The sequence below is a fragment of the Rhipicephalus sanguineus genome, chromosome 8 (assembly GCF_013339695.2).
Source record: "Rhipicephalus sanguineus isolate Rsan-2018 chromosome 8, BIME_Rsan_1.4, whole genome shotgun sequence".
NCBI classification, from domain to species: domain Eukaryota; kingdom Metazoa; phylum Arthropoda; class Arachnida; order Ixodida; family Ixodidae; genus Rhipicephalus; species Rhipicephalus sanguineus.
The window spans coordinates 103703005-103718444 of NC_051183.1; the positions used below are offsets into that span (position 1 = coordinate 103703005).

The 15440-nt window shown below is 45.6% G+C and overlaps 1 protein-coding gene across 17 annotated transcripts in view; it reads left to right on the forward strand.

Moving 5' to 3' along the window:
- LOC119402282 (uncharacterized) overlaps window positions 1-15440 on the forward strand; it is a 330925-nt gene that overhangs the window by 264518 nt on the left and 50967 nt on the right. The window contains exons 7-9 of one of the 17 annotated variants that reach the window (XM_037669422.1): window positions 71-121; window positions 334-535; window positions 632-2236. The exons of the other annotated variants lie outside the window; for them this stretch is intronic. Coding sequence (XP_037525350.1) covers window positions 71-121; window positions 334-352 — 70 coding nt within the window. The 3' untranslated portion in view covers window positions 353-535; window positions 632-2236. Of the gene's footprint in view, window positions 1-70; window positions 122-333; window positions 536-631; window positions 2237-15440 lie in introns of those variants that run through there. 17 annotated transcript variants of the gene reach the window in all.

Below are 15440 nucleotides of genomic sequence, written 5' to 3' on the forward strand. Positions count from 1 at the left end.
GTGGACGTGGCAGCATCAGTTAACAAAATCCCCACGAGATGTCGTCGCAGGTTCATGTATGCTCTCGCAGTACGGACGAGTATGGCGGCGTCACGGCAAGAAAGAGCGCGCAAGCGATCAGGTGAGTTTAACTTGTTTCATTCAATAAATACTACATACGTGTTCTTAAATATTGTATATTAACGTTCAGGATATATTAGAGAAGGAGCATGGAAAGTTTCGGCCTGTTCCTACGTTTCGCCTTAGAGATAGCGCAACTTATTTACAACTGTACCCAATTGGGTACTTCAGGTCGTTACGTTGAAATAAATTTGATTCTGTTGATTGTTACAGGCTAGTTACTCAGCGATGAGGAGATTCAAGAGCTACTCTTTCAGAGTGACATTGACTTGTCTGATGAAGGCGATATTCTGGATGAGCCACACAGCAGCAGTGAATGCTCAGGTAGCAGCAGTGACGATGATGATGAAGTTGAAGATGACACGCCAGCTAGCCACAAAGTTCAAGGTCGTGGCCCCATTTGGAAAGCGACAGAGTGCGTGCTTCTTTTCAGTTATTTGTTTTGAAGATAACAGCATTATTTGACTGCAGCCTATTGCGTTTACCTTGTAAGTGGTACTTTTTATTGCAGCTTCCCTCTAAGGTGCACTTCGGACTCTGCGCCGTGCCAAGTCGACTCAAGGTTTCCTGTGTCTCCGTTTGCCTACTTTGCGGAGTGTTTTCCGGAACCCTTTTGGAAGCTCTGCGCAGAACAAACAAATCTCTATTCTGTTCAGATGCGTGACCACAGGTCAGTGCGAACGTCACCGGCAGAAATAAAAAAAACTTGCCGGAATACACATGCTAATGGGCCTTCTCGGACTCCCAAGAGCAAGACTCTACTGGTCCCGCATATCGGCTGTGCCTCTTGTCACAGAAAACATGACACGCGACCGATTCTTCGAGTTACGTGGTATGCTGCACTTCGTGGACCTCAGCCAAACAACCGATGCACAAACTGAAAACAAGTTGTTCAGAGCGGAACCCATCATCGAGTCATTTCGAAAAGCGTGCCTCGAGCTACCACGTCCAAAAGCAGCATCTGTCGACGAACAAATGATTCCATTCAGCGGACGTTGTCCTGCCCGACAATACGTGCCCAGTAAACCAAATCCCGTCGGCCTTAAGAACTTAGTTTTGTCGAGTTCTGTTGGACTTGTGTTAGATTTCGTCATCTACACAGGTAAAGGAACTGTTCCTGAAGCCGATAAGAAAGAACTTGGTCCTGGCGGGGCAATAGCGAAGCGTCTTCTGCGTACAGTGCCGGAAGAACAACCAGTTCATGTGTTCACAGACCATTTTTTACAGGTTTGAAGCTCGCCGAGTACCTTCTCCGAAGGAATGCGCATCTTACCGGTACAATTATGGCAAACAGAACTGGAGGTACGGCATCAAAGCTTCCAAACGAAAAGAACATGAAACGAGGCGAATCATGCTGCGTTGTCCGCAGTGACGGAGAAATGTGTCTCACGAAGTGGAAGGATCGAAAATCAGTCATGATTCTTTCGAGTGCCTGCGGCATCACTCCAGAAGGCACTTGCAGAAGATGGTCGAAGGAAGAGAGGAAGAAAGTAGATGTGCCGCAGCCGCACTGCATCAAAATATACAACAAAAACATGGGCGGTGTTGATCTTGCGGACAGATACTTGTCCTATTACAGGACAAAATACGTACGAAGAAGTGGACCATTAGGGTATTTGCCCACTTTCTAGACCTAGCGGTCGCAAATGCCTGGACGTTGCAGCAAAAGATATTCTCGATCAATTCGAGTTTAAGGACCGAGTTGCGGAAACGCTAATTCGCGCCCACGTCGACGAAATGCAAGAAGCCGTAAACGAAGTAGAGCAGGATCTTGAAATTGGCGAGACTGCTGCACTCCCTAAACGTACCAAGGTGACTTCCATGCCGCCAAGTGAGGTCCGATTGGACAAGTACGGGCATTTTCCAGAGCATGTGCCCTTAAAGTCTCACATGAGATGCCGCAATTAAGGTTGCAGCGGAAAAACACGCGTTAGGTGCACTAAATGTGACCTGTTTCTTTGCCTTCTCAACAGAAACTGCTTTCTTGACTTTCACTCTTGTTAGGCCTGTTGTACCCAAATGGGTACAGCTAATTTCTCGTCTGAAATTACAGTTTTCGTTTTTCTTTTTCCGAAAAGTGTTTCGGGGCTTTCAAATGGTTGCAATAAAGAGTTTACAAGAGTTTACCCCGGCTAGTTTTTCCTCCGGTCTGAAGAGGATAGGCACTGAATTTTTTATTGTCTCAACAGGTAAACCTACGATACTTGATGCTCATAGCTATTGGACGCCGTGTGTATTGTGTTTCTGTACTCATTCAATGTGAATGTTTGATACAAAACCACCCCTCTATTTTACTTATATTTGTTTTCCTGTTTTAGGCCTTCTTAAATATTTTTCGCATTACTAATCGCCACGTAATGGGAAATATAAGCGGGAATAGCGGGAATGGCGGCGGTGTGCTGCGACGCTCTGTGCAACTGTACAATATGTCTGAGACATTTCTGTGTTGCGCACGTTCTCTCGTTGAAGAAAAATTGCTATAAGATTGCACGTTAGTGTGTATATCAACAAAGAATCCCTTACGCCAGCAGCTAAGTAGAACATGGAAATTCATTGCAGTTTTACCTCATCTACATATACACAAGGGGTCTCAAACTCATCTTATAGCCGGCGGGCCGTTGTCGCGAAATTTAGCTCCAAGGCCGGGACAGCGAAGATGGTGGGGTCGGAGAGAGCTTGAACAATATGACGTTGCCTTTGAATGGAAGCCTTTCCCATATCTAATATATCGGCCATTTCTGAAGGTGATTTGGAGTCAGGATTTGAGAAACATCGATAGCGATGTATACACAACGAGTGAAATCTACGCGGAATGAAACATAGAGTTTTTGTTCCAAGGTTATGTTTCAGCACATGGTGACCACATGTTCCTCACGAAAGAAATGTTTGAGACCAGTCATGTCTGTATAGCTCACGAAGATACTTATTTAGAAAATAAAAACAAATGGGATGGAGGCGGTCATGTGTGCTGGATGGGCCGCCAGCGAACGGTCTCAAGCGCCGTATACACCATGCGTCCCCCCCCCCCCCCAAAAAAAAAGCCGCTACCAGCGTTCTTGTTGCTGTACACCTGTCCGCATATACGGCATTGCGCAGACTGTCTTTTACAAAGAAAATTTACACCATTTCCCGCTAAAGGGGACCATAAGGAGATGCGAAGCCGGAGCACTTGCACGATCGCGTTCCGTTGGCGTTCTTTGGGCATGCTACCGACCTCGTGTCGTGGAACGCGAAGAGGAACGCTACGTGTGTCTTGTCTTCCCTTAGCGTGGCCGTTAATTCTCACAGGGCGAGCGGGGAACGCAGTCGGCAGGCGTGCGAGAGGGGGGCAGCGTAGGAGAGGAGAGAGAGGGGGAGGGGACGCGCATGCGCTGGTGCTCATCGCGGCGATGCGCAGGAGAGAATTTCGGCATGTCTAGCCCGCGCGTTTCAGAGGAACAGTGGAAAGGGGGAGGGGAGAGGGGAAGTGGAGAGGGGGAAGGGAGAGGGGAGGGGAGAGGGGAAGTGGGAGAGGGGGAAATGGGAGAGGGGGAGGGGGGAAGGAGAGAGGGGGATGGCAGAGAGAAAGTGGAGAGGGGGAGGGGAGATGGGATGTGGAGAGGGGAGGAGAGAGGGGATGCGCATGCGCAGTAAGGGCGGTCACGCCGCACAACACCACCACCACCACCACCACCGGATTGAACTCCGCTATAAGATACTTCGCATCTAAAAGTAAAAGTCCGCACCGGTATTTGCGCCGTAGTGCGAATGCTTCTTATTGACGTTATTGTGATTAAATGGCAACCCGCTAGCTGGTCGACAAGCTAAGCGGCGACTCCCGTCAATTGAATAAATGACAAGCAAGACCCACTGTCTGCGAATTGTATAAATAGTTGTCCTGTGAAGAAGCTTAAAGAAGCCCCAATAAGTTATTTTGGAAGGAAGCTAATGTACTTTGAGCAAGAAGGGCAAAACTTTTGAGATACTTAGAGACATTTCATTGAAGTCAAACAAAATAGGTCACAGTTAAGAAATTTCCAAGCAGACATTTTCGTGTATAGGCGGTTGCTGCTACATTATATGGATCTATAATAATAAATTTGAGAATGTATCGAAGTGTCTTAAGATACCATTGGCAAGTATCGTATCGAATACAATTATTGCTGCAGTATCTTGTATCTGTATCTCCAATACTTCTTTCCTGAGTATCTTGTAGCGTATCGCGATAAAATTTCAAAGTATCTTTGCCCTGCCCTGTCGTGTATATATATATATATATATATATATATATATATATATATATATATATATATATATATATATATATATATATATATATATATATATATATATATATATTTATTTAGCAATGAAGTGCTAACAAAAGACCCGGAAGTAAAAGTTAAAAAAAATCAAGCACGTAGGAAAAATTGTTCTGTACTTCGTCGAAGTGATGCGCACATGCGACGGTAACGCAATATAAAATGCGCAGTAACGTATCATAGCGCTGTTAGTGGCTGACCAGCGGTTGGTAAAAGCACATGGGGAAACAGTGCGCGTAATAGGACAAGAAAAAACTGGAATACATGCGTGCGCATTTGCGCAAGGCTAAACGGATAAAAGAGTAAAAAATGGTTAACAATGAGTAAAAAATCGTGTAGCCACATAACGTGTGTGTCACCGGCACAAAGATCAATAGCACGTCATAGGTACAACTGCGAGCAAGTTATCGATAAACATAAACGCGGGTGTAACATCTTGTCATGATCCGAAGACAAAGCTCAAACAGGGAACTAATCTATCTGCGTGAAAGCATAGCGGCAATAATAGCGGGGGTAGTCAAGAGTGTTTAGGAAACTAAATGTGTAAAAATGAGCTTGCCAGCGCTTTCATTCATACCACATTTGACAGCTTTAAACCTATAGATTAAATGCGATTCTCGAAGCCCTCTTTCGTAGTGGGAACGGAAACCAGATCCAAGGATTGTAGCTGTAATATTATCAAATGAGTTTATTGGTTAGCTGCCACCTCTTACAAAGACCATCTGTCACGTGACGCCAGCTGGCAAAACGAGTGCTTCACACCCGCCGCGTTCGCTACGAGTGGCGCTCGTGAACACTCACAAGGATTAAGCCAACGCCTCCTATAAGGGGCGTTGAATAAACGCACATAAAAATACAACAAATCGGACGAAGCAGCTCCCTCCAGTGTAGCTCAATTGGTAGAACGTCGAACGCGTAATTACAGTGTTGTAGGTTGCTACCCCACGAACCGTGTGAATCGGTTTTTGTGCGCTTTCATTATTTCCAGTTTAGGTCATAACGATCAGACTATAGTTAAAAGCAACAAATATTATCGGCTATACTTACCCTTGCTTCATCGTCTGTTGGTTTAACGTTCGTGGCTAACAACGAAACATTCTCCTTAAACAATTCGTCTTCTTTTGTATTCGCATGCCAATAATGTTTCTTGATACATACACCTCCGGACAAGTTATGACACGACATGATGTAATGGCATATAACATTACTCTTTTGAACTATTTGTGAATTGTTTTAGGCATTCAGTTTCCACCGTTGTAGTCATTTGAAACAGCTTAGGTGGTTCCTTGTGGGAAAAACCGCATGAAGAGGTTGTGGAAGAATTGCTGAACAACATAGTGTGATACTTATAATATGCATTGTATGAAGGCTGTTTAATTTACTAACTAATGTACCAAACTCCTACTATGTTTCGTCTATAGAAACATTTGTATTTGTAAACAAACAATATAAATAATATTATTAATATTTTAGGGAATGGCATGCATGACATAGCATGTCACGTATGCTATGTAAATTCATGTAGGTCACTACTTATGTAGACATGGTCGGACTGGAGAAGCACGCGGACGTTTACTGTGAAGGAACACCCGTGTGCCTCTCCTGCAGCTATGGAAAGCATATTTACTTTAGATTTCACTTATTTTTGTAAAGCATGTATTTATAAAGCCATGCGTTATTTAATAGCGTGAATGTTGTTCGTGCCACCATATTTCATTCACGTGTTATAACAAGTCAGTTGTGATATGGCATCATGAATGTGCACTTTTTAGCAATTTATCATATACGTCATTCGAGCTGATGAATGGACGGGAAAAGATCTAGGGTTTACCATGCAGAAATATCTATATAGCTTTTCGAAGGAACAACCGTCTCGGTCTGCTGTGATTTTTGAAATTATTATCATGACATGTTCATAATTTTGTTAGTGTAGAAGCTTGGGTGTGTTGGTGAAACATTCACAGGACCATAGTGCTATAGAAGACAAGGACAAACGCGGGCGACACACATACAACGCTGACTCGCAACATCTTATTGGCAGGAGGGAAAGGATTAACCGTACAACTTGCCCGAGATAATTTTAACAAGAGTTTAAAAATGTACTGACGAACTCTATCCGGACGCGACCAAATACATGTTTCTGTCTATTGCATGGAGAAAGCAGCACCATTTCTTGCTTCCTTCTTAATTGCATAATTAGGCATTTTATTGAACTACTGAAGCAACGGAGCTGCGCAAAAAATCCAATGAGAAAATTGTGTATTGGTTTGCGAAACCTCCCCATAGAAAGTTTTATCGTTCTATATATTTAGTTGCAGTGTTTTGCTGCTTACTACAGATGCCCGCAAAATACAAAAAAATACACGTGACATGTTAGCTTGCCAACCTATGAGCGCCGTGATGGCAGTGCTCCCTAACGTTCCGGGTTCAAACGAAGATAGCATTTGGCCAGGACTGCTGCCTCGACAGGACAGTGACAATGGTGGTGTCTGTGCGATGACGCATGCTTTGCGAGCAGCAACACAAGCGATAACCGCTGCACCTGCTTATAGCTGTCATGAACGGCAACTATGGAAGCATATCGTTTGTACGCGGTACCAGGGGAGCACTAGAATCACCGCACGCACAGGCGCGCAAGTGGGTATATCACGTGGAATTTTATTGCACTTCCCGGGCATCTGTAGTAGGCAGAAACGTACTAATACCTAATGGATATCAATATGTAAACTGTGTAATCGGACGTTTTAGAAACCCATCCACTACTTAGCCATTGGAATTTTTAGGTGAGCCCCCCAGCCTCAAAAGGTGCTTTAAAAAATGTGCCCGATTAGGCAATTAAGCATCAAACAACAAAATATCTGACATCCCCCATTCAATAGTTCCCCACATATGTTTGGTCGCGTCGTCATACAGCGCCTAGGCATATTTTAAACTCTGGTTTAAATTCTGGTGGTATCTCTGGTTAGATATAGCTTGGGTACTGTGTATACATACAACTCTAACATGCGCCACAAACAGCAAGAATGACAGGATCATTTGTACTGAATATTGTACATATTACATGCGAACACTGCGCTAAGTGGTACGTCATTCAATGCTTGTTAAGGCATGATATTTCACGAGATGAAAATACTATCGAAGGAGTGCTGGCGCACATGCTATAGAATTCCCTGATGAAGTCTGCCTCAATGATTTCACGTGTCAATCGCGAAATATGCTTAGCCAGCACCTCGGTTTTGTCAAACGACAAACAAGGGCATGGAACCACAATGAGGGCAATGTATGCACACGTGTCCTTGACCGTATTGCACCCATTATTACGATGCCGTTTTAGACGGTCATTTAAGGACCTACCGGCCTGTGCTGCATATTTCCTCTCACACGAGAGAGGAATCACGTATACCACGCCAGTGGTGCAGGGTACAACATGCTTTCTGTGTTTTACAGAGCAACAGTTCCGGATGTCAGTGGAAGCAATCTTGCAAAGCTTCGACAACTTTCCTGGGCGGAAAACAGCCCCGTAATACCATCACGTTGCCATACCTTCTTCATTTTGTGGCATACATCATGCATCATGAAATGGCGAACGCACTGCAAGTTTTTATTTCTTTTCAACTAGAGCACGTCATACACGGTTAGTCTCACCCCGCTTGATCTTTCCGCAACTTTTCCGCAACAGCTGATAGCAGAGTTTTCATATACGAGGCAGATAACAAGCGGCTAAATACCAGGTGCGCCAGTTGAAATGGAATAAAACTTGGATTACTTCCGTAAGTACACGATGTGTCCAAAAAATGAAGATGGTGTGGTGAAGTGCTGGTATCACGGGCTGTTTTCCGCCCCGGGAATGTTGTCGAAGCTTTGCAAGGTTGCTTGAAGTGACATCCGCAACCGTTGTTCCGTGAAACACAGAAAGCAGTTTGCGCCCTTCCCCACTGGCGTGGTATACGTGATTTATCTCACTTGTGGAAGGAAATACGTAGCTCAGACAGGTAGGTACCTAAATTACCGTCTAAGAGGGCACCATAACAATGGGTACAACTAGGGTTACCAACAGTCCCGCATTTTCCGAGACTCCGGGACTGTCTCGACTTTTCATATACCGTCCCGAGTCGCACGCCGCCTCTTATGAGACAGCTATACGCCCCGGATTTGTTCGCTATTGTCCAGTTAGAAACTTTGCTGCGATAGGAATTATATGAACACTCTCCGCGGAGTTTCGCCGTCGGCGTCGCCGTAACGTCCCGTATACAGTCCGAATTGATAGCATCCCGCCGTACATCGGGTTATATACACGCGGGTGAAAGAGCGCGAGCGGAAGGGGGGGGGGGGGCGACGAACGCGGCTGAAGCAGACATCGACCGAGGCGGCCTATCTCCGTCGCTCGGAGGGCGCATGCGATAACATCCATCCATGTGTAAGATCTGCCGTCGAATGCTGCTCAGAGAGAGGAAACGTCCCGCCCGTCTTGAACGAGCATGAACAGACGTGGGGGGGGGGGGGGGGGTTGAGGGCACTGTGTCCCTCGCACAGCAAGTGAACTTTGATTCTAAGGGCGCGTTCGCGATCGCTGGCGCACGCGCTATCTTGGCAGGCATCAGCGTGCGGCTCGCACACCCTTCTACGAGCACCGCTCTCACCCAACACATTGTATCAACGCGAAGAGATTGTGAGAAAAGCGCATCTCTCCCTGGAGCGGCCATATTCTCTTACACCTGCGTTTTGTAGGGTTACGCGAGGTCAGATCCAAAAGGCTTACCTGCAAGCCTTACATCGTATAACATTAGAATTTGTTGCTATCGCATACATTGCGTCGCCCTTGCGATGAAACTGAATCCTTTAAGATCACGTAGTGGGTGCATCGTAGTGGGTGTATTCCCTTAAGATCACGTAGTGGGTGCATCGCAACTTCGAAAACGCTTCTCGCGCATATTTGCTCCTTGTTTAAAGCGTGCTACCCATTACATAAGGCACACACCTCAGTGCGCGCATTCCGTTACACACACGTAGTGGTCGAAGTAAGCACTAGGGGCAGGATATCGCTAGAGTTCAACTCTGGAAGGCAAAGCTTAAGCGTTCCCCAATTTCTGGCGCGGTAGTTGTCCGCCGCTGCCGGTGTCCGTAACCGCTATCGCGCGAAATAGGAAAAAAACGGAATAAGAAAAAAAAATGCCAGCATGGAACGGGGTTGGAACATAGGACCTCTTCGTGGGATCCCATTATTCTACCCCAGAGCCACCAGAGGTGCTCTTTCTTTTTTTTTCGTTTAATGCATGGGAATATTGCAATCAAATCTCGCAATCTATTAGAACATAATTCATCGCTTGAAAATTACACTGAAATGCACATATGCACAAAACACACATAATTTCACACAGTCCAAAGAATCTTCAAAAGTCCGGTAAACAGACACAAGCGTCCAGAAGTCCAGGCCACTCTGGAACAGGGTGAAAAATCTCAGCAACATTACGCACGTTAGCTGCTTCTTCTCTAAAGACAGACCTTGTCGAGCGAGATGGCTCAGCATGTGTGTCAATCAAGCGGCTTCTTCATAGCGAATATAGGCCCAACAGCATGAGTAAATCATATGGTGCATTATTGTTGATGCTCTTTTTGAACGGGAGGAGCCTAACACCATGCGATGTAATTGGAAATTCTTTTCTGAGGGTTCTCTTAAGAATGTCCCAGAAATGAAATGCATCACGGCAATGAAAAAAACAATGCTCGATTGTTTCAGGCTCGCTGCATAACCTGCAATTTAGAGATCAGGGCACGTATATCCCTTTTTCATGAAGCCACGTCTCTACGGGTAAAGTGGATGTGTGCAGCTTAAAGAAAAACGTTTTCACAGCTGGTGATATACGCATTTTACTTACACGGCAGAATACATCATGACCAGAATTAGATAAATGTTGATGTCGGTAAACAGGTTCAGGGAAAAGGGTGTGGACAAGTGCGGCGGTTAGCGTCTTTCTGTCCACGTTGTACAAGTACTCTAACGTGAATCTGCCTTTCAAAAACTGGACAGTGTCAACTTGAAAAGCGTTTGCAAAATACCTATACATGCTTCATGCCGAGAAGAAACCAAATTTACATGTGTAAGGCAGCGTGGTAGAAGAGAAAAAAAAACAACCAGGCGTCACACAACGGGAATTCTGCAACCCGGAGTCACACAATGCGAATTGCTCAATGAGTGGGTTGTTGAATGCTTCCAACCCATTATAAAGGGCTTTGCCATAATTGATCGTCATCAGCCGCAGCAAATTGCATATATTGACCTCCGCCGAATACCGAAAAATTAAGTATAGTGGCTGCTTCCTTACATAAAAAAATTTGATGATTTATGGCGTAGTGGGTTCCTAGCAAGTGCACTTGTATTGGTTGCCAAGGAATCCCTTAAGGCCCCCATGATCCACTTCCTCAGGGCTTCAGTAATGTTATTTTCCTCTCTCTCTCTCTCTCATTCTCACGTCAACGTATGGTATATAGCGTGGTGGGCGAGTGAAATAGTGACCGGCGTCTCGTAGTTCGAATTACGTAACTAGTGGGTAGTTTAAAGCTTCCAACCCATTACAAAGGGCTCAGACATAATTCTTCATCGGCGTCAGCCGTCGCATCAATAAAGCGCACATAGTGCCTTATAGATGTGTAGCCGGTACCTCGCTTCTCCGCAGAATCACAAATAATAGCGTAGTAGGTGCTTCCCAACTTCACAAAAATTATGATTTATAACGTAGTGGGTACCTTGCAGTGTACTTGTATGAGGGCTGGGCACAGATAATCGAAAAGAATTCCGGAATACAGATATTTAAATACACGGGTTGGCTGCCTAAGATACTGATACTGAGATACATTTGCCTTTAACGAAACGCGATATTTCGGAGATAGTTTTAACAAAGCCGAAACAAGTATCCCGGAATGCAGATACAGCAACACAGATACTAGAGCACTTTTTTATTTATTTCTGGGGTAATCACACTTCACAAAGACGTTTACAAAGTGCAGCATAATGTTTTGAATAAAGTTGCAGCGCAATGAAGCTTTGAGTAATTTTTATTTATTTATCACAACACCCTCAGCGCCATTAAGACAATACAGATATTGGAGGGTGGGGGGTCACAGAGTACATAACTGGTAACGGTTACATATTCACAGGTATTAAATGAAACAAAATGTACACTATATTGCAGCAAGAGGTACAGGCATTGTACACCCAAAATCAACATTCATGGTTACAGGGAAATGATCGATGATAGAAATAGCATACTTCAAGAAAATAACATGAGTGAGTGACGAACACCTATGAATTGGCAAAAAATTTATACAGTTATTTAGCACATAATATATCTTTCACTGGACGAATTCAGTGGTAGTTGCACTTAGGCCACAGCTGTTTCTTAAATAGGGTCTCTTCTAGACAGCGTCGGTTCAGCCTCAACGCAAGACTCGCGAAAGAAAAAAAAGTCTATCTACAGGTGCAGACGAGCTCAAATTCGTGTTATAGTGAATACATACCGCCTTCATAGCCGCATACTCCTGCAGCATGACGATATCTCTTGTCGGGTCACCTAGGTAGCGACACACTTCCGCCCTCATGTGGGTCTGTTCTGACCATTCAGAAGCCGAAGTCGGTCGCCATCTTCGGAATCCTCTGTCGTCTGGCTCGGTCGGCACCGGTCCAGGTGGCTGAGGCACCGAACCACAAGGCTGAGGATTCCCCTGCCCATACAGACCTTTTTTTCGGTGGCGCTTCCATAATGCCCAGCGGGTGGCGCCGTGTCCGACCTGGAAACCGACTGAAATGTGCGCAGCTCCGCGCTTTTATGGAAGTTATCCGTACGGTTACAGATGCACTCCTTTATTTATCGCTCTGGCGTGCGGAATCTCGTATCAAGTGATGCAGTTTAATTAGAAAATGAGTCCGTGAGACGTCCTGAAAAGGTTTCATCCATTGCGGGTCAGTGGTGGTAATATGCGACGGTGCGAACCAGTCGCAAGTGGTCGTCATCATATATTTTCGGCACTCTCTATTGGTTTTCGGCACTCTCTAAACACGCAAATCGACTCGTTCTAGCTCGACAAGCGAGTGCTGGAGTGCCTCGGGGATACAATGAATTTTTAGATGTGAAGAATATGACGAAGTTCAATCTGGTGTTGTGTGTCCGGACCACCCTTACTGCGCATGCGAGGACCCTCTCCACAAACACCCTCACCCCTCTCTATTCCCTCTTCCACTCTCCACTCCCCCTTAGCACTCATCCTGTTGTCTGTGTTTCTATCTCCGCTGTTGCCTCTTTCCTTCATGCTCAAACTGAGCTGCGCTATACCAGTACGATATTGTAAGGCACAAACATGCCCAATCTGCAGTGCCTCCCCACTCCCCCTTCCCGTCTCACTCACCTTCTCGCGCGCCTGTCGACCGCGTTCTCCGCTCGCCCTGTGAGATTAACGGCCAGGCTAGAGGGAAGAGACGACACGCGTAGCGCTGCTCTTCGCGTTCCACGAAACTTTGAATGGATGGATGCAACTTACGGCAAGAGACTTCGCCCCAGCTTAACAACCTGGCGAGCCAGCTCCTAAAAAAATTTACACGAGCTCCCGCTCAAGCGAACCATCTCTCCGCTACTTCGCATTCACACATGGTTCCCTTTGTTCATGCACTGTTCTTTTAGTTTTTTTTTTTCATTCTCGGTTTTTTATGCTGTCGTACCGACTACCACTCGTACATGCGGTCGTACGTGAGCGCCAGTCTCGATTTCGTGGCGCGAACGGCATCTGTTTGTTGCTTACAAACTGTCAGTTATCTTGTTTCTCAACTTTTAATTGACCGCTTATTACTCTTTCGTTGTCCACTGGTGCGAATAAAATTAGAGCTGTTTACAGGCAGGTACTGGTACATAAATTGATGCTGATTTTGACATGCCGGCGCACATCTTTTCTATTTTTCTTAGCTTCGCGACATTTTAGTAGATTTCGGTGGCGATAAGGTGAAGCACCAAGCGCGCCTGGTCTTGAGCATATGATCGGCGTCGGAGGTTATTCTTGTTTATTTTTTTTTATTAACTTCGTCAACGAGATGTACTCTTTTTACGAAATTCTTGCTGTTATTGCTAGTTATAGAAACACTACACAAGCATAACAACGGTTTTTTTTGTTTTGCGCTGAGAAAATAATTAACTGGGTTCATTCTGCGCGGCTTCTTCACGTAAAACATTGTCGTCCTGAGGTAAATGTTCTACACACGAAGCGACAGAATCGTTTTTTTCTTCTTCTCTGTCTATTTTTACTGTGCGCCGTTTACATCGCGCGTCATATAGACTATTTTAGGGAAGACATGTGGGCGCCGTCAACTTGGGCTGTTAAATTATTCTTTTCCCTTTTTTTGTATATCGTGGCTGTAGCTGATAATGTCAGGAAACACTGAGTGCACAAACCAAACTAATTTCATGCGTATACGCCCACCCTAGCGCTGTTCCTTTAGTTGTCAAAGATAAAAAACGGCAAGGTTAACAGCCCAATATGGCTTCACCGAAACCCATCTTTAAAAAAATTCTGCACGATACACAACACTTTCTTGCCGAAATGGTAACCTTACGAGAAGGATGTAGTTACGTCCATTCATGTAGCGTTCACTGATCGTTCGGAATTTGCGAGGCCTATGCAGAGCACAAATTAAATGCATGATGCCGGTTACCCTGCTGCGAAGAGACGAATTTTTCGTCCGTGCTAATACCGCCACAGAAACAGCAGCGATCACCGTAGTTGGTCACCTGGTAGGACAAACAATTATCCTCGTTGCTCGGCTAATTGTTTGCCGTGCCATATCGTATTAAAATGCAATAATAAAACAAAGCGAAAATAACACAGGTGGCTACTTGAGTGGTGCTTAGATGTGGTGTTACTCGAGTGGCTCTTTACCGGACAGGGCCGTACGTGCTTATGCCGCGTATGCTTCTTCGCCTATCTGGCCATATCCGATTCTCGTTTCACTGTGTGGGACACTGGGAATATAGGATTTATTGCGGCACTTGCCGATTTAGAACCTGTAACATAACACAGACGATGTCCCTTGAAGAGACCGCAACCGCAAACCCTCCGCGTTCGTTGATCCACGTCGGATACTTATTCAGAGAGCAGCTTTTCCTTTTTTCTGTAGTAGTTAGAACAAGCTGAAGCGGTACAGCTGTTTTCCGTTCACCTTGCGCTTGGTGACATCGCGAAGAAAGAGAAGAAAATCCGCAGGTCCGCCTAAAACACAAAAATATTATTCGACAACGATACTAATCCAAGCACCAATCCACTCACTCCGCGCCGTCACGAACGAGCCAGAATGAAGCAAGCGCTGGTTGCCAAACCATTCCTCCTCACCCGATGCAAAGGTCTATACGCCGGCCATATTTACCTAGGAGCAATGGAGCCAACTATGTCAAAACTGCGCAATTCAAACATTTGCCTCCTAAAATCACGTTATTTGGGGGTGAGGGGGTTTAAGCCCTCGTTGGTCGCTTTTGCCAACTCTCCCAAAACATACGTGGGAACAGCGACAGCTACTCAGAGCGCCCGATCAGAGACTTCAGCAAGCACTCGTCGCCTGGCCTGAAAGTGTCACTCTTCAATAAAGCTGTCACCACAACCGACCCTACTAGCACCCGTTTCAGCAAGCCGCAACAGACGAAGTCTGCTCCGGCGGTGGCGGAGCCTGGTGTCACAAAAAGACCGTTTCACGCTTGTAAATCAATTAGGACGGCACCCTGACACTTTCGACGGGTGGCTGAAGGCGTGGCAAAGATAGCCATCTTCTAGTCACTTCTGCCGCCGCTACGAGAACTCCTTGTAGAAGCGCAGCCGCTTTGAAAAGGGAACACGCGCGAAGCGTTCAAAGCCTATGTTTTCAAGACGGTATCAGCACGGGGGGTGACGAAGTAACCGCTTGCCGCCCGAAAAAAATTAGGCATGCTGCACTGGCCTCGAGAGACATCAACTTTTTCGGCCGAGACCGACAGCACTGCCTCCACGATT